The following is a 20,555-nucleotide window of genomic DNA, read 5'->3' on the forward strand; positions in this document are numbered from 1 at the left end:
CTCCCCGGCTCTTTGTTCCTCTGCATCTTTTCCCCATGTGCTCTCAAGTGGAGACGTCGGCTCTCTAAATCACAAACAACAAAAGCTGTAAACTTCTGGCTCACGGACCTTTAGTCTTGACAAAATATTAATGTGTCTTCACAGGCAGGATTCGGGTTGTCTTGTAGCACAAATATTACAAACAAGAGATGAGAGAACGAGAGGCTATGAAATGGCACAACCAGCTCAAGAGTCTGGCAATACAATGCTGCCAACACACTCAGTAAAGACAAAAGACAGTCAGAGATGTATTATGTAAATGCTGAAAAAAAGGACTACTGAAGCCGAATTTTCAGCTTGACGTCTGTGAACAGGAAGCTTCATTCATATTGAAGTATTGCTACTGTTGTGAGGAGTAACTGTTAATGGGCTTCCTGTCAAAGTAAATACTGGGTACTGTGACAATACTCATTGCTGCTCTGATTTAAAAAATGACAGTTCATTTGTTTTCTCACCTTCGTGTCATTCCAATGTAACCCAGAATTCTTCTAAATTCCTTCTTGAAGAAAGCATGTCATACAAGTTTTGAACAATATGAGGGAGAGTAAATGATGACAGAAAGAACTGTCCCTTTAAGAGACACATGACACTGAAGTTTAGTCAATGTGAGATACTACACACTTGCAGATGATGGAGATCTCTTTTGTGCTGTAGGAACAGAGCTGTCTTTCAAGTGTTTACTGGTCTGCAGTGGACAAGCCACATTGCTCTCATCTTTGTCAACACACACCCACATGATTAACTATTTAACAGCACAGGCAAAAGCTAAAAGAGAAAATTTTGAAGGAAAGGTACAGGAAATAAAGAAAAAAAACCTTTAAGCCTCACCTGGGAAAACAGGGCAGAAAAAAATGCAGCTTACTGAAGTGTGTATGGCAGACAGTTCTCAACTTACTCTCTGGAAGCAGCTGAACAACTACATTTCTGATTCAACTTCAGTCCAAAGTAAGACTATAACACAGCTGATTAAATCACACTATTCACAAATCAATTTCAACACAGTATGGAAAAGTATCTCTGATGTAAAAAAAACACAGAAATCTCTGACAATCCCATGCCATGGAGTCAAATTAGCAGAGATGAGACCAGCTGTACAAAACTAGTTTTCTAAGCTACATTTGACTTTAAGACTACATTTGACTTCATTGGACTAACATCTCTGTGTTTATTACAGAGGTGGGTGTGTTTGCGTACATCACAAATGACATATATGACTTACTGAAATACATATTAATATAATTGAAATGTATTATGAAAACATTATCTAAGTAAACTTTACATGAGTTTTTGTAAGTGGTTGCTTATAATAAAACCCACATAAGTGAGTATAAAAATCTAATGTATCTTACCTAACACTGGTGTTGTTCAAATGGCCTGTCTTAGCAGTTTCCATGATTTGGATCTCCTTAATAATTTTATTATTGTATTTTATACCATATTGAAAGTTGCAGTATGCGGAAGATTGGTGTGCAAAAGGTTGAACAACGGTTGGCCAAGAAATGCATGACGTGAAACATTGGGATAATACTATATCAGCAATCATAGACATTTGCATTCAAACGGGATTAGATTTCTCTGAGGACTGTTGAGTTAGCCAAAAAAGTAGGTCATTTGCTCTGGAAATTTTACAGAGGTTGCGTGTGAAAAACACAGACTTGGCAGATTCGAAAAGCATGTCTGTGAAACACAAATTTCTATAACGTCTTGCTGGAAAACTAGTCCCGTCCGAATTTAATATTGTTTTTACACAACAGTTCAATAAACAATAAGTTAATATTAATTTACGAACTTTTTAGTCACAATATCCACAGTGACTGTCTTTTTTTGCTCAACCAATAGAAAAGGATCCAAACGAAGTGCAATCGCTGTTGTGCGTTTGCTGGCAACACACGGTAGTGGTGTTTTACATGGTTCAGTGACTCCCTCATAGAGACTTTTTTTGCATCCTGTAGTATGAATTTAACCCAGACATACTGTAACCGTCATGTTGTTATTGTCATGTGACCTACCAGTGTCAGCTGCAATGCTTTACTGCCATTCACAAATCCTCTTCTATTCTATTCTATTCTATTCTATTCTATTCTATTCTATTCTATTCTATATCTGATTGGATTGTAGAGTCCTTCAGATGTGTACTTCAGGTTGTGATTTTCAGATGCAACTATTCACTTGTTTCATTCCTGAATGAATTAGTAATTTTTTTAAAGAATTGCTCTAGTGAATGTTTTAATTGACTCACTCATAATGTCAGTAACTTGTTTTCTACCTGAATGGTTCAGTGTTTTTGAATGAATCACTTGATTCAATTATTTAATGACTCTTCATATAGTCAGTTCCTTGTTTAATTTCTAAATGATTCAGCGTTTTTTAATTAATTGCTCAAATGAGTGATTCATTAACTCACTCATAAAGACATTCCTTTGTTTCATTCATGAATAAATGAGCATTTTTGCCAAATCACTTGAGTTAATGATTCGACACTTCTCACTTTCGCCACTTACTGTAACTTGCTTTAAAAGACACTAAAAAATGCCGCTACTACTGAACTAAAAAAAGACAAAATGCCGAAAAAGGATTTTATAAAAGAAGTATGGCATTTTTCCAAATTCCTGTTATCTTGTCTCTTTGCCTTTCTTTCTTTCTTTCTACTATTATGGGGTTATTGTGATTTAGGGGTTATTGTGACAGGGATTGTGCATCGGGCACTACAGTGAAGATATATGACTTGTGTCATTGGGGCAGATTCTAAAGCCTCTGTCATCCTGTCTCTCACAGAAGACTGTGAGGTCAAACGGTGGTCAGACAAGAGCCGTACATGATTTCAGGGTCAGAGTTACTTCTTTCCAAGATGTTAGTGTGGTGGCCTGCTGAATCCATCACAGCGGATGAATGGATCTGGTGGGATATTGAGATTATGATGAATGGGCCTAGAGTTAAAGACAGATGCATCATGGCTTTCATCTTGAAGTGTGGCACTGTGTTTTACAGAAGCATTGTCATTGTGTGTGGAGGAAAAATGAGCAGTTTTCTTTTGTCATTTCTACACTAGCTCAACAACTGGCTTACAGTATATGCGGCTAATGTGGTGATTTACAGCCAGGATAATACCCACAAAGATGAGAGAGTTTTTGTTCATGGAATAATACAAAGAAAGTAAGATTGAATGAAGATGAATTTGCACGTTCTGTATTCTGTTAATGGACCGTCTATGTGCACGTACAGTAATAAAGTGGTATACATATTTGGTTAATAATTAAGGCGTTTTCAAGGCAGAACTTTATTTATATTTCTTAGAGATTCTGTTTTTCTTCTTCCAAAAATATCTGCAGTTATTGTAGCCCAAAGCACTTAATTTACCAATTGTATTTGAATATGTATTTATTTTTTGTAAAATTTTCATCCTTTAAAGTTGAGTTGACTACAATTACATCATCATATATAATTCACATTAGCTTTTCACATTTCATGGACAGGACTGTAGAAAGGAGACAGGAAACATTGGGAGAGGAGAGAAGGGAACAGAACCTGGAACTGGTACTCCTGCATGGGGTTGCCTGAGGTCCAGCTGTGCCACATGTCAAAGTGCTGCCCACAAACTATGGCTCTGACAACATCATCATCAGCAACAACTGAGATCTATTTTCATACAGAATGTGACTGAAGAAAAGATGGTGCATGATGCATTTACACCATACATAAAGCTAAAACTTAATCTTACCAAAACCTTTAAAACTATTATTTTAATATGTATATCCCTCAGGAAATAATTACATAGAGGTTTTTTGTTTTTTTTTAGTGGCATCAGTTCAGCTTCAAGGCCTTCAGAAATAAAAAGGGGTCATATGATATGATTTAAATTTAGTGTGTTACAAGCTCTTGGTGCATAAAGAAGATCTGTAAAGTTGCAGACTCAGAATCCAAAGAGATATTCTTTATAAAAATTAAGAGTCAACCACGCCCCAATGTCTACGTCATTGTGTGAGAAGATTTGCATAATGCCGCCCAAATTTTTGAGCAGTGCAGAGTAGCGCTTCTTGTTTGTTGTTTCTCCTATCACAAATGTAGACATGGTTTCATGTTTAACGTTTCACAGCGTGATATGCAACACAACACTTAAAAAGACAGTATAAGTCATTATAATCAGTAATTATGTCCTGACAAGATGCAACAAATGCCTCGTTTATAATGAGTTTTATTATTTTTGTCTTGTCGTGCCGGGACACGGCATCCCAGTCACATGCTTGAGATATTTTGCCAATTACAACACACTGGATAGCTGGCCAATCAGAGCACACCTAGCTTTTCAGAACGATGAGCTTTGTAAAAATCGACATGTTTCAGAAAGACAGGGCATAGAGGAGCTACAATAATATACATTATGTGGAAAATAATGTGTTTTTTGAACCTTAAACCATAAACAGCTTGAATTACAACAAATACACAAAATAATGTTCTTTTAGCAATGTAATATGACCCCTTTAAGAAACTTATGATAGAGTTGTTATTTTGTATTGTTGTCTGTTTTATTGTATTTTCTGTGCTGATATTGATTGTAATCAACAGCCTGTGAAAGTATATTGACAAAGAGCAGGTCTGTGTGTGTGTGCACACACACTTGAGTGTGTGTTTCATTTTAGTTTTAAAAGAGAAGGGGGAATGTGACGTTTGTTGCCAAGGCAACCACCTCACACACTTACATGAACATTTTCACCTAGGCGTGTAACAAAAGCACAAAAAGGTGAACCTCTAAGATGAATCCTTAAAGGGCTACGGATTTCTGCTTGATGGTGAGGGGTCTGTCATAGACAAAAGTCATCATGTGAGGTTATCTCTGGCTTTCAGCAACTGTCCTGTTCCTCCATCTTAATCTTTTCCCCCCTTACTCTTTTCTTTGCAATCATTTTTGATCAAAGCTCAATCATAATCTCTCTTCCTCCATCTCCCAGCTGGCGACATGGGATTCTGATCGCGGGCTGAACGGCAGTCTGAGGGAGAACCGGGCTGAGCATGGAATGCATGGAATTACTCTGAAAGTGGTGACCTTACTGGTGCGTATTTCACTAAATGTTATTCAGCTCCCCTAAGTACAATCAGCGTCTTGCTGATGTCAGATTACCCTTACAGTCACTGTATCATAAAAAGCATGACATGATTTACTTACAGTAAGTAGGACATGTTCATGGTATAACATTTCTGTAAAGCAATCATTTCTGATCCCCCTAAAACTAATTTTTGATGAAAGAATGTTGTTTAAGACACTAACCCCATTCCTAATCTTAACTGCCATCTTTATACTAATATCTAATATCAAATCTGACTGGTAGATAGGAATGTTATTCCAGGAATATGATTCAAACAAAGATGTATAGATTGAATAGTAGGAGCAGTTTTCCAGAAGTAAAAAATAATTTTCCAGGAATGTGTCTTACATGTTCAAAGGGATAGTTCGCCCAAAAATGAAAATTCTGTCATTAATTACTCACCCTCATGTCATTCCAAACCCGTAAGACCTTCATTCATCTTTGGAACACTAATTAATATATTTTGATGAAATCAAAGAGCTTTCTGACCCTGCATAGACAGGTATGCAACTGATACGTTAAAGGCCCAGAAAGGTAGTGAGGACATTGTTAAAATACTCCATGTGGCATCAGTGGTTCAACTGTAATATTATAAAGCTACGAGAATACTTTTTGTGTGCAAAGAAAAACTAAATTAACAACTTTATTAAACCATTCTCATAGGTTGAACCACTGATGTTACATGGACTATTTTGACAATGTCCTCACTACCTTTCTCGCCCTTGAACAATTAATTTTTAATTTTTGGGTGAACTATCCCTTTAACGATGTGAAATGCAGAGAAACATTGCAGTGTCATCTGTTCTTACACTCAATCTAACAGCATACTATTCAGATCTACATTTGAATGGCCATGATTCTAAAAATGCTGGTATCAAGCTCTAAAGCCTGGCTCACACTACAGGAGTTTTAAAACCATAACCGATTTTGAAATCTGGTTGCAGAATCTTTGCAGATTATGTTCCCTCAAATATTAAACATGCACACACTACAAGATTTGAACATCGTGGCACATAACACACTTCAAGATATTCTTTAGATTATCATGCCAGAGGGAGCGCCTCACGTGATCTCATGCAGCAGATCATCACAATTTTAGAATCTTTTTTTTTTTTACGTGCTAGCTTTGTGCACTTACCACTGATTAAAAACTGAGGCGATTTCACTACAGTGCTTCTCTTTCTCCTTACAGTTGTGATTCGTTTTCGACACATTATACAGACAGTTGTGTCACTGCAAAATGTCAAGAAACAGTTTCCTCTATCTGCACTATCCAACAAAGGCATACATCAGCTGTTTTGCGCACTGGCTGTGAAAGTACTGATGTAATCATATAGCCATCATCCCGATTTAAATCCAAAATATCAAACATGTTTGATAATAATCGGGGCAGCCCCGATTTGTGTGCGAGCAGATCGGGAGGTGCGAGATTCGATCGGTGAATGCCTAACATTACCAGATAATCCGCACCAAACATCGGGACAGATCAAGGTGCTCAACAAGATGTTTGCTCCGATTCTCGGGAGGGGGAAATCAGGGCTAAATCGGGCTAAAAATCTTGTAGTGCCAGCCAGGCTTTAGTCTATGCCAGTGTTTTTTGCCCCACTTATATGCCCAGATATAATTTTATAACAATTTTACACATTGTTATAATAAGATATTTAATTCTAAAATATGTCCAACTATTTTTACAAATTTAATCAAATTGAATTGAAATCAGAATCGAATTGAGATCTTGTTACTGGAATATATCATGGATCACAGTGACATTTGTTGTCCAAGGTTCTCATAAACACTATACTGTATGATACCACATGGTCGCGCTGCGTGGTCTTTGTCTTGTCTCTCATTAGACATCAGTATTTTTGTCATGCAGACTTTTGATGGCTTTCTCCAGAGATTCCTTTGGGGTTTGATCTTTATTTATTCTCCACTATCTCTGTTGTGGTCTCTCTAAATACAATTACAGTGCACCAGCTTGAGTCTCAGATATTTCATCTGTCTGTATTTGAGTGCACAAGGGCTGTTTCACGAACAGTCAATCTTGTTTGGTGGACAATATGCCTTACTGCAAATTGCCCAGGTGGATTTAAAAAGGTAATTTCTGTCTGATGAGGTATTTCACGCTTCCCTGGCCATGGTGTAATAGGTCGGCTGAAACACTTCATTTGCATTAACCTGAGACCAAAGGGTCTTGGCTTTCTCTGGTAAAAGTCTTATGTCAGCCAATGGTTTGAATGTGACAGAAAACCAATCTGACCACAGTCTGAACAGAGAAGGTTTGCAATCAATATTAAATCTTTTATTTGCAGAAATATGTCAAGACTTATTAGTCAGACTGTTCTTTGCTTCCCCTTCAAATGAGTAAATGATAAGATGCAATCTAAATCTGTCTGACACTAACGGCAAATAATAGCTATGTCAGCAATGAAGCCTGTCCATTACTGTCAAGATGCTGCCTGCGGGAGATACATGTGAATTGTGGGAAATCTATTCTAATGCCATTGTTTGAAAACATTTGCAAATTATTCCTCTTGTATATATTGAGAACAAGATTTAAAAAAAAATGTGGAATGCATGCATGATCATTCAAAAGTTTGGGCTTAGTAAACATTTATTTTATTTTATTTACATTTTATTAAGCAAGGGTTCATCAAATTGAGTGAAAGTTACACTAAAGACATATAGAATCTTAAATTGCCCCTATTATGGGTAATGAAAGGTTCATATTTTGGTTTTGGAAGTCCACAACAACAGGCTGAAATGCTTGCAAGGTCAAAAAATACTTTCATTGTCTTAAAATATGCATTTATTTTTTATTTATTTTTTTTGGCAACAACTCCAAAATGATTTGTTTAACGATTCAATATTCCAAACCCCTCCTTTGTATGACCCTAAACTGCGGTGATTCGTCTAAAGAACCAGTCTGTTGTGAGTCAAGTCAAGTCAAGTCACCTTTATTTATATAGCGCTTTAAACAAAATACATTGCGTCAAAGCAACTGAACAACATTCATTAGGAAAACAGTGTGTCAATAATGCAAAATGACAGTTAAAGGCAGTTCATCATTGAATTCAGTGATGTCATCTCTGTTCAGTTAAATAGTGTCTGTTCATTTATTTGCAATCAAGTCAACGATATCGCTGTAGATGAAGTGTCCCCAACTAAGCAAGCCAGAGGCGACAGCGGCAAGGAACCGAAACTCCATCAGTGACAGAATGAAGAAAAAAACCTTGGGAGAAACCAGGCTCAGTTGGGGGGCCAGTTCTCCTCTGACCAGACGAAACCAGTAGTTCAATTCCAGGCTGCAGCAAAGTCAGATTGTACAGAAGAATCATTCGTTTCCTGTGGTCTTGTCCTGGAGGTCCTCTGAGGCAAGGTCTTTACAGGGGATCTGTATCTGGGGCTCTAGTTGTCCTGGTCTCGGATGTCTTTCAGGGCAGTAGAGGTACTTTCTAGTTGCTGATCCACCATCTGGTCTGGATACGTACTGGATCCGGGTGACTGCAGTGACCCTCTGATCTGGATACAGACTGGATCTGGTGGCTACGGTGACCTCGGAATAAGAGAGAAACAGACAAATATTAGCGTAGATGCCATTCTTCTAATGATGTAGCAAGTACATAGGGTGTTATGTGAAGTGTTCCCGGTTCCGGTGTGAGTGGTCTACTGTGTGCAGCATGTCAATAACAGAATGCCCATCACCATTACTTATCCCACAGCTTGGGGTTAACACCAAAACAGCCATGGTATTTGTGCTAGCCCAGTGCAGAAACGTATAGATAAAACACAGTTTGTACACCAACGTGTTGCTCTATTCTTTATCAGAATTAAAATAAATAATACAAATGACAAACTTTCACTATTCAATGACACATTTCTAGACAATTGCAGCAAACAGATATTGCTGTTAGCTGGTTAGTGTCACGGTGAAGTTGGAGAAGAAAATTTGTTGGCAGTTTTTCAACGTACCCTAACTGTACCTAACAGATTCCTCCTACAGTGCAGAGCACAGTGTCTTCACAGGAATCAGTTTCAGTGTTTGAGGGAGGGGAGGTTCAAGTTTTCCCGGGTCTGTGCACACAGTGGGCGGGCATTAATATGCTAATGCATTTCAGTTTGACGTCACCTTGAAACAGCTAAAGATTTGTTTTATAAATTATTCGTTTTCATGATTCTAAGTTGACTCTTTCTTTTGAAAGGCAATAACTTTATACACAGAAAGATAATTTTCAAAAATCCATAATAGGGGCACTTGAACAATATGCCACAAAAGATTTGCATTTCGAATAAATGTTCTTTTGAACTTTTTGCGCGCCACCTGTTTTTAACACTGATAATAATGATAACAAATCAGCATATTAGAATGATTTCTGAAGGATTGTGTAACACTTTATCTTGGCCATCAGAGAAATAAACTACATTTTAAAATATATTAAAATAGAATACACTCATTTTGAATACTAATAATCTTCAAAAATATTACTGTTTTAACTGTATATTTGATCAAATATGCAGCCTTGGTGAGCATAAAAGACTTCAAAAACATTACAAATTTTCACAACCCCAAACTTTTGAATGGTAGTGTTTGTGTTCACAGAACAAGCATGTTCATCCTTTCATTACTGCTTAATTTAGATCCAAATCAGGTTTCCAAAGTATAAAATAATTAAATAAATAAACAAGTGAATAAAATGAACCCCTGAATTTCTCTGTTGTCTTCAGGAGGAGCCGTTCGTAATGGTGGCAGAAAACATTCTAGGTCAGCCCAAAAGATATAAGGGATTTTCCATAGATGTTCTAGACACCTTGGCCAAAATTCTGGGCTTTAAGTATGAAATGTATCAAGTGGCTGATGGGAAATATGGCTCTCCTCAGGCCAATGGGTCTTGGAATGGACTGATTGGAGAACTAATAGGGAAGGTGAGTTTCACATTCATAAAGACTATTCCATATGTTACTTGTATGTGAAACTGTGTATTCATATTAGTCAATTAATTGTTAACTGCTTTAGGCCCATATGGTTGGCATTGCACTTATTTTATTCAAACTTGTATAACTTGTATAAGTGTACTGTCACTTATACAGGTGTATTATCTCAGAAAGCATGTTCATTTATTACTATTCAGAGGGCAGATATGGCTATTTCAGCCATCACCATCACTCCTGATCGAGAGAATGTGGTGGACTTCAGTAAACGTTACCTGGATTATTCTGTGGGAATCCTGATGACTAAAACAGAAGAGAGACTCAACATCTTCTCCTTGCTGGCACCGTTTGACCTAGCGGTGTGGGCCTGCATTGCTGCTGCTATTCCTGTGGTGGGTGTCATGGTCTTTCTGCTCCGACGCATCCAGTCTGTCCGCTCCCAGAATCCTCCTGGGCCCCACCAGCCTGCTTCTGTCACGACATCCTTCCAAAGTGCCATCTGGATCGTCTACGGAGCCTTTGTACAGCAAGGTGAGTTGGGTGACGTCACATGAACATGAGAGATAAGTTATTGCTGAATAGTCACCTCACTTGGATGGTGCAATCAGTTGCTGACATTCTCATCTACAGGAGCACAACTATTACAGCGTTATAATACTCTTATTTTAGGAAAATATATTTTCAGCAGAATATATAATTCTTCAAATGTTTCTTAAGTACAACTTACAGCACTAGAGACAATCCCTAGAGTCCTACATTTTGACTATTTGACAAAATATATTATTCCGTAAGAAGTCTACAACTCACTATTAACAGTTGCATGTGCCCATAGGTGCCTATGAAGAGAGGAGCGAATGTGTTTTGTTGAGGTTTGAAATAAATGGCTGCACTTTTCCGTTCTGCACACTCTGGGAATCTTGTCAGTACCAGGCTGATTCTAAGTGTCTCCGTGCGCTTTCAGATGTAGCAAGTTAGACCAAGATGCAAGCAATTTACAGCAGCTGCTGAAACAGGGGTTTTTTTTCTACAGCTGTTTGCCAATTTGTAATTATAAGCCTTGAGCACATAAATTGATAATGAAACACACAGCAAGTAATTATAAAAACAGGTTCTGCATTTTGGTCACATTTTTAAATAAACATTTACTTATCACTTATGAAGGACAATCATATGATAGCAGGTGCACTATACTGTTCAAATTATGTCAGGCCTCCTAGTAGCATGCCTCATTAAAAAATAACACATCATGAATAAACAGCTCTGCTGAATAAGTGTTAGGAGCCTTGAAGGGACAGTTCACCCAAGAATTTTCATTTTAGCATGAACTTTCCTTGTATGAGAAAGGACAGTTTAGCTTGTTGTCCATCATCAGTCCATTCATGCAGCAAGGTGGACTAGAGACACACTTCTGTGCAATTCATTTGAAAAAAATACTTTTATTCAGCAAGGATGCAAGGACGACCGTAAAGACATTTATAATGTTACAAAAGATTTATATTTTTAATAAATGCTGTCCTTCTGAATTGTCTTTTCATCAGATGCTACTGAAAAAAATACAATAAGCAAAATATTAGGCAGAACAAACATTAAGAAGACTTTTTTTTCTTTTCTTGAACAGCAAATCAACATATTAGAATGATTTCTGAATGATCATGTGACACGTAACGCTGGGGTAATTCAGCTTTGTTGTTACAGGAATAAATTTTAAATTATGTTAAAATAGAAAAAAATATATATATATTGTGACGAGTCAGCTGCCTCCTCCCTGATTGTCACCGGCACCCCGTCCTAAATCGCCGCCCTTCACCAGGCTCCCGACTGGAGTGGGTGTGTGAGAGGAGGGGCGCTGGATGAGTCAGGGCTGGCGGCGTGTGATGGGGCACACCTGAAGGAAATGGAGCCTCATCACCGCCGCTGTTTAAAAGCCCAACGCGCCTCTCCTCGGGGGACCGGTCTCTTCCCCGTGCATGCACACTGGTGTCCTCGTGGGTCCAGGAAGGGTGCGTTGAGGGACTCCCGCTCCACAAGAGACGTGAGCTGCCAGACCCGCGATCCGAATGGGAACCGCACCTGTTTACACGGCCGTCGGGCCAGGATGCCAGGCCGTCCATCCCCGCCAGCGCCGCGGCCAACGAGAATGATGCGGCCGCTAGAGGAAGCTCGCGCCCCGGACCGAATATGGGAAGGGCGTGCGGCCGCCGGACTCCGCCCCTTACCTGGTCCCTTCCTCCATGAACACTGCCCGACCCACACGAACCCCGCAGCATGACGAGGACACCAGATTCCCTGTTTATTTTGGACACTCTTCCCCTTTGGCCACCTTTATCCCGTTTTATTTGATTTTCTGTTAATAAAAGCCTCTCTGAGGCCTGACGCCACGCCCACTGTGTCTGTCTTGTGCTCCTCCCGTCACAGTATATACAGGTCCTTCTCAAAAAATTAGCATATTGTGATAAAGTTCATTATTTTCCATAATGTAATGATAAAAATTAAACTTTCATATATTATAGATTCATTGCACACCAACTGAAATATTTCAGGTCTTTTATTGTTTTAATACTGATGATTTTGGAATACAGCTCATGAAAACCCAAAATTCCTATCTCAAAAATTTAGCATATCATGAAAAGGTTCTCTAAACAAGCTATTAACCTAATCATCTGAATCAACTAATTAACTCTAAACACCTGCAAAAGATTCCTGAGGCTTTTAAAAACTCCCAGCCTGGTTCATTACTCAAAACCGCAATCATGGGTAAGACTGCCGACCTGACTGCTGTCCAGAAGGCCATCATTGGAACCCTCAAGAGAGAGGGTAAGACACAGAAAGAAATTTCTGAACGAATAGGCTGTTCCCAGAGTGCTATATCAAGGCACCTCAGTGGGAAGTCTGTGGGAAGGAAAAAGTGTGGCAAAAAACACTGCACAACGAGAAGAGGTGACCGGACCCTGAGGAAGATTGTGGAGAAGGACCGATTCCAGACCTTGGGGGACCTGCGGAAGCAGTGGACTGAGTCTGGAGTAGAAACATCCAGAGCCACCGTGCACATGAGTGTGCAGGAAATGGGCTACAGAGAAGCAGCACTGGACTGTTGCTCAGTGGTCCAAAGTACTTTTTTCGGATGAAAGCAAATTTTGCATGTCATTCGGAAATCAAGGTGCCAGAGTCTGGAGGAAGACTGGGGAGAAGGAAATGCCAAAATGCCTGAAGTCCAGTGTCAAGTACCCACAGTCAGTGATGGTCTGGGGTGCCATGTCAGCTGCTGGTGTTGGTCCACTGTGTTTTATCAAGGGCAGGGTCAATGCAGCTAGTTATCAGGAGATTTTGGAGCACTTCATGCTTCCATCTGCTGAGAAGCTTTATTGAGATGAAGATTTCGTTTTTCAGCACGACCTGGCACCTGCTCACAGTGCCAAAACCTCAATTGGCCTGCCAACTCTCCTGACCTGAACCCCATAGAGAATCTGTGGGATATTGTGAAGAGAAAGTTGAGAGACGCAAGACCCAACACTCTGGATGAGCTTAAGCCATGAGCCTCCATAACACCTCAGCAGTGCCACAGGCTGAAATGCCTCCATGCCATGCCGCACTGAAGCAGTCATTTCTGCAAAAGGATTCCCGACCAAGTATTGAGTGCATAACTGAACACAATTATTTGAAGGCTGACTTTTTTTGTATTAAAAACACTTTTCTTTTATTGGTCGGATGAAATATGCTAATTTTTTGAGATAGGAATTTTGGGTTTTCATGAGCTGTATGCCAAAATCATCAGTATTAAAACAATAAAAGACCTGAAATATTTCAGTTGGTGTGCAATGAATCTAAAATATATGAAAGTTTAATTTTTATCAGTACATTATGGAAAATAATGACCTTTATCACAATATGCTAATTGTTTTAGAAGGACCTGTATATAGGCTATTATAATAATCCAAAATATTACAGTTTTTACTATATTTTGATCAAATAAATGCAGCCTTGGTGAACATAAGAGACTTCTTTCAAGAACATTAAAAAATCTTATCGACCATAAATAAATGATAGAAGCCATTTGATATAAAGCTATTTTTCTAGCCATATAATATATATTTTTCATATTTTACTTTGCCCTAAAATACATGCTTCTATATTTTAAATGCAACTAATCATTAATTAAAAGATTTGTAACTATATTATGAAATCCACTAACTTGTGTGGATGTGCATGTTTAGAACAAAATTTTTTCAAATATAAAAATTTTATGTCTGGGCATATAAAAAAAGCTCAGGCAATTAATTATGTTTTTGCTTGGGAGGTTAAATTTGAAACTAGCCCTATAATGAGCGTGGTTGCCCACTTAACCTTTAACCTTTCCAATTACAGACTCTTTGGATATTCTTTAGGCCTAAAGGGACATTTTAGTTCTCAGATCATTTGGCTCAGTACCAAAAGAAAACGTACTGCCCCTAACGAGCTCCACTGAGCATGGTAGCGCCAGATCTTTTCCCTTCCTGTTTTATTCTCACTGTCTCTGTGTCAGTGATGACATTTCCAAGGCTGTGTGCGCTGGAGAGGAATATTGTGTTGACATTTCATTACAGGCTTATGTGATGTTGAGCTTTTCTGAGAAAACAGGTGATGGGAGAATTAATCTTATGGCTGGGTAAGACTTTAGAATACTGTTTCTTACTTACTACATAAATAATAAATTATTGAATTGAACACTTAACACTTAATTCCCTATTGTTAACTACTTAGAAAGAGAGGTGTTAACTAATAAGTGTGTAAATCAATTTTATGATTGTGTTAAGTAACAGTTAGCTTATCATTAACTAATGTATTCTGCATTCATGGCTGCAGTGCTGTGTCACTGCCAAAAAGACTGAAATGAGATAAAATCACAGATGGGTTCAGTGATATAGAACGGGGTCAAAGTTTAGCTGGTTAGTCTAAAAACCCAGTATTTTTCTCTAATCCTTTTTTTATTCTTTTTTTTTCTTGCTGTATCAATATGTCTTTGAATTGGTGTCAGAAATGACGAGCAATCCGTAGAATGTTTTCTCTTCTTCCTTGTTTGCAGGTGGTGAATCCTTAATGAGTTCAGTGGCTCTCAGGATTGCAATGGGAAGCTGGTGGCTGTTTACCCTCATTGTCTGTTCATCCTACACAGCCAACCTAGCAGCCTACCTCACCGTAACCCGCATGGACAACGCTGTTCGGTAAGCTAACTTGTCCACCTCTGTTTTAAAGTGGCAGAACTCTACACATCTGCAGATGCTTGTCCATGCAGGCTTGTAAACCCTGATTCATCACGCTGTTGTGAACATGGTGTGTCATAGAGCCTTATTAAAGCTGTCCCATCACTAAACGTAGCTCTGGGTTAGGATATCACGTCACTGGATTGCCATTATTAGCATCAGATTAGGGCCTGCACAGCTGCTCATTTTGACTAGTTGACTAGTCATTCAGAAAAGCAGTCAATTAGTCTGTCGGTCAGTGTTTACCTTATGTAAATGGCTCAAAATGCACTGTACCGTTTCAGCAAAGTTCAATGCTGGGTTTACAGGGTATGTGGGGTTAGAAAGTGTCTACAAGTTTATGTGGGATAGAGAACACAAAAATGTGTGGATCTTCATTATTACTGTACATGACTGCAGTCTTGTGTCACTGCCAAAAAGCAGCAGTAAGCAAGATAATGGAGGATGAAATTAGATAAAATCACAGAGGGGTTCAGTGATATAGACAAGGGGTCAACGTTTAGCTGGTTAGCATGAGGCATTTAGCCAAATTCTGTGCAGAAAGGCATGTTTTTCCATTAACAGTCATTCAAAGCCATATGTTCTGACTGAAGGTTTGAATAACCTATACAACTATCAAAATCTGAACAGATTTTAAAACACTAGGCATCATTCACTTGCTGACTTTGTAAATGTTTACAGAAATAAAACACACACTAAAAAAGGATCACACTAGCAGACTTTCAAGTCATTTCAAACAGACTCATGTAGAGTCACGCGCCTAGTTGCTATGAGATGTATGAAAAAATTAAAACAAAATGTTTTCTGTAATTTGCTTAAAATGAACATGCTTGATATACTCCAAGTAGATGGATTTATAGTCAGTGTCTATCACTGCATTATTTTCTGGAAGCGTATTCAAGCTTAAAATGTTTTGGCTTGTATGTGAATATGCTTAAATTAACTTAGACCATCTCAGGTGTCTGCAGTGGCAGTGTGCTTTAATTAAAATGTGCTTTTTGAACACAAAGCTCTGTAGTTTCATTTTATTTTTACCAGTTCTGCTGTCACTATAGAAAATTTACTATTTATTCCTTTGAAGGGGAAATTAATAGTTGATACTGACACAGTGTGGCAGAAACAGTCAGTGCAAACCCCATTCAACTCTAAATTTTCGAGGAAGTCTAAAATTGAAAGTAGAAACAATGTGAGTCAGCTAAATACTTCAAATTTCTTCAAATTAAATCTGAAATCCCAGCATGTCGGCTGTCTCTTAGAGACCACATTGGCCCTTCATTTCCCAGCAGGGAGCTCACAGTCCCTGACATTCTCCATAAATTCTGCGAAAGGTCGCCTCATATTAAAATCCTTTCTCCTTTTCCCTTTGTGTAGACGCTAGAACCTTTTCTTCTCCTTTGATGTTTTTTAGGTGTTTGGTCAACGCAGGCTACTCCCATGTAAGAGAAATCTCATGCACTTGTTGTTAGAAACACACAGGTCTTTTTTTATATTTAAATATACTATATGTATATATACACACTGGGTACAGATGTCAGATAGCACAAACAACGCAGCACAAAAGAACTGCAGTGATTCTTTTCTTCGTCCCTCACTACAGAAGAATAATTGTATTTTCACAGCAGAGATAAATGCTCTTTCTGCTTTAAGCCTCCCTCTTATTTGACTATGCGAGTTGTTTTATATGAACTAGTAATGCCCTACCTGATGTGCAAATAGTTTTCTTCTGCCTCTGTAAATGTTATTTGCCTGATCATTGAATTCTGCCTTCTCAGCTCAGCTGAAAACCCAAGACTGGAGAAGCTTATTGCATTCTGTCCCTCTGAATTCTGACATTATATTCCTGGCAGACCTGTTAGTTCACACTGTTTGCCCAAAGGTTCAGCTTTGGAACATTAATGGAGAGTTTGGTGCTGTCACATTTCTTTTTCAGCTTTTGTGTGTGTGTGTGTGTGTGTGTGTGTGTGTGTGTGTGTGTGTGTGTGTGTGTGTGTGTGTGTGTGTGTGTGTGTGTGTGTGTGTGTGTGTGTGTGTGTGCGTGCGTGTGTGCGTGTGTGTGTGTTTGTGTGTCGAGCCTCTGGGGGATTATTTCTTAAGTCTCCAGTGGCAGCATCCACAGCTGCTATGGTTGTGCTAATCACCTTGTTTAACTGTTATTAAAATCAGGCAGCCCTGCTGGTGCATGATACGCTATCGTTGGCACGCTGGGATCCCACTGGGAGTCTTTCATATCTCTCACCAGCCTTAGATGTAAAATGGGATTCAAGCTTGACAAACGTTGTGTTCAGTCCTGAGGTTCCCAAATGAGCAATGATTGGCCGATGGAAAGGCTGCTGATTGGCCAATTAGTTGACTTGCCATCCAAAGAGCTGTGTTTATTTGTATGCTATAAAAAAATCACTGGATCTGTTATTTTGTGTATAAAATGGTCTAATGTTTTGCACTGAGTTTAATTATTTGTAAACTATTGTGGGAGCATTTAGTGACCCTTTCAATTTGCATGATTTATGAAGCAGTTACTTTTTTGGGGGGTGGAGGGGGGCTTCAGAACAGATAATTAAGCCTGAGTATGGTTTAATACATCACCATGTTTCTTTGCTAAGTTGGATGTAGCGCATCTAGAACATTCTAATACAAAACAAAAATAAGATAATGGATCACATCTGAAAGGCTGAAAGAAACTCGATTGGACGATTGGAGTTTGTACTTACCCGCTAGGTACCCTGGGAAATCGCATTACATGTTTACGACTGTCAGTCAGTTAAATATTTTACATAATATTCTGATTAATTGATCAAATTCATTGCAAATTGAAGCTTGCAGATCAATATCTGCTTAAAAAAATCTAATTAAAATCATTTAAACAGATACTTGATATTTATTTTTACAATGTTAATTTAGAAATGTATAGTTATTTGTGATTTATTTTATATTGCAGTTTTATTGCAGTTATATATGTGTAGCTCTAACTTTATTTCCTCAGTAAAACAATAAAAGTATATTCAGTTGATCAAAAAAATAGCGTTTTCAGCGTCTCTCACAGTGAGCACATTTTAACTTCAATATGTCAAGTTAAAAACACTTCAATGATTGAAAACACATCCAGTGACCCCAGCATTCATTCTGTTCCATTCAGTTGCATACCATCTAGTTGTTTTTGAATGCTAGAACACATTCTGTGTTAACAGCTCATTACACATTCTTTGCTGCCTGTTCTCAATAAGTGTGGTTTGGTGAAGTGTGTTGTCTATAGAAGCATGCAGATCACAGGTCATAATTAAATTCATGGTATTACAAATTACACATAACGCATTATATATTTTTTTAGAAGTAATTGTAAGTTTCACTCCATTAAGACATCAAGCTGATAGGTGCCGTGGTCATTAACTACAACTTTATAAATTACTTTTCCTTTTTTGCATATTATAGCACAATAGAGTATGTGACCTCATACATGCTATCGCTATAATTTTTACTGCAGGTTGACTATAAACCTCATTCTGTTTGCTGTAGCATTTGGACCAATCAGACACACAATTATTTGTTATATTTAACAAATAATATTTAACGCCACCTCATCTAACCAAAAGTTCTATGGACCCTTCCCCCGAAATTCAACTATCACCTTAAAAAAAGGCAGAACAGGCCTCTGATTCCATAGCAGCCAAAAACACACTATCTGATAATGCTATAGTTTAAAGCTCCCAGGAATGCAGCAAAGCAACTCTTAACACAAGTCTCTCAAAAACAGACACATAATGCCCATAAAAAGGGATTTTTCTCTCATAAGTTCATAAGAAAACCTCTCTTTGAATGAACACACATATCCTTTTAGGTCATTGTGTATATTATTGCTGTTTTTGTATATTGTATGTTGAATTTGACATATTTATGCATGCAACTCATTTATGTAATCTTACCTATATGTAATCTAACCATGTTTAGTATCTATGAATTCGTCTTCTGATGATGTAAATGAGTGTGTATATTATTTATTGATACCTATGCAACTTATTAGTGGTCTAAGAATCATTACTTTTTGTATATCAACTTCTGATCCAGTTACATATGTAAATTATCAGGCTTTCACACAAAGGGTTGTAAAACTCCCCAATATTTCCAAACTCCCACTTGGAATTTCAGCCTTTTTCATTAGAGAAGCGCATCTTGGGAGGCATGCACCTTCTCAGACCATAAAGGGCTCACATCATTGACCCCCCTTCCTTAAGTCTGCGGTTGTATCTGCAATTTATTATAAGTTATAGACCGTGTTATAAATGGCGCTTATGGCTTTACTCAGGTGGTTAACTGACTCTTTTCATAGCTTCATCTGGTTTTCCTGATGGTATCATCCATCAAATCTCATTTGCCCTTTGCCCTGTATGAGTGATTGTATGTTTGTTAGTTCGTTTGTTAGACTAGTTGCTTTGCTTATTTGTTTTGTTTATTTGATTATTTGATTTATTATATATTTTTTTAAGATTTTTTGATTCAGAAGAACAGCATCTGCTTGAATAGAATAGAAATAGCATTTTTTGTAACATAAATATATTTACTTAATTGAATGTGTTCTTTCTGAATACATATAAAGTTCTTTCAAAGGAAATCTTTTCAAATGTTAAATCTTGAATGAAAGCAATAAACTGCTTTCCCACAGCTTAAAAATAAATCAATTTCAGAACTGCAAAATATTTCTGGAAATTTCAAACTTTACAAAAGCTGTTCGGCAGGGTTTGGAGTATGGCTACATCATAAATACAATGAGATGATATCATGCCTAGCATATTTCCATAGTTTTTCTCCTCCCGTTGTGGTATACTGTATCACTATAATTAAACTGATTAATTGTTCTGATTTTATCTTCTCAAGATTAGCAATCTGACTCATTGAATCTACAAATAATTGTCCTGTTAAAAAGCCTTGTCAAGGGTGATGGAGGGTGCTTATCTCAACATGAAATCACTCCCCACTAAAACCAGAGCGAGAAGTCACACAGTGTCATTACACAAACATGGAATGCATGACATCAGAAGTTGCATATGGAAGGCAGCAGCTGTGAGCGGCAAAATAATTTAGAACTGTATTTTGTCAGGGGGTATTATTTTCCTTCAAATAATTCATGAATACATTGTGTTTATACATTCATTCATTATTTGTGGTAGTTTTAGTGTTGTTATGTCTAGTCTGCCTTTTCATTGGGGATTGATTGTTGCATGAGCACATTCATTGTCATAATCTGCAGTAGAGAGTATTGTTCGCTCATTAGTCTGGC

The 20,555-nt window shown here is 37.9% G+C and overlaps 1 protein-coding gene across 4 annotated transcripts in view; it reads left to right on the plus strand.

Annotated features, from left to right (window-relative positions):
* The window catches only part of LOC132111562 (glutamate receptor ionotropic, delta-1-like), a 299,116-nt gene that overhangs the window by 266,574 nt on the left and 11,987 nt on the right, over nt 1–20,555 (plus strand). For all 4 annotated transcript variants that reach the window (XM_059518965.1, XM_059518966.1, XM_059518967.1 and 1 more), the window contains exons 9-12: nt 4,986–5,087; nt 9,846–10,043; nt 10,250–10,580; nt 15,109–15,247. In XM_059518965.1, the coding sequence (XP_059374948.1) occupies nt 4,986–5,087; nt 9,846–10,043; nt 10,250–10,580; nt 15,109–15,247 (770 nt within the window). The remainder of the gene's footprint in view (nt 1–4,985; nt 5,088–9,845; nt 10,044–10,249; nt 10,581–15,108; nt 15,248–20,555) is intronic.

Source organism: Carassius carassius, chromosome 31, assembly GCF_963082965.1.
Source record: "Carassius carassius chromosome 31, fCarCar2.1, whole genome shotgun sequence".
Classification (NCBI taxonomy): Eukaryota; Metazoa; Chordata; class Actinopteri; order Cypriniformes; family Cyprinidae; genus Carassius; species Carassius carassius.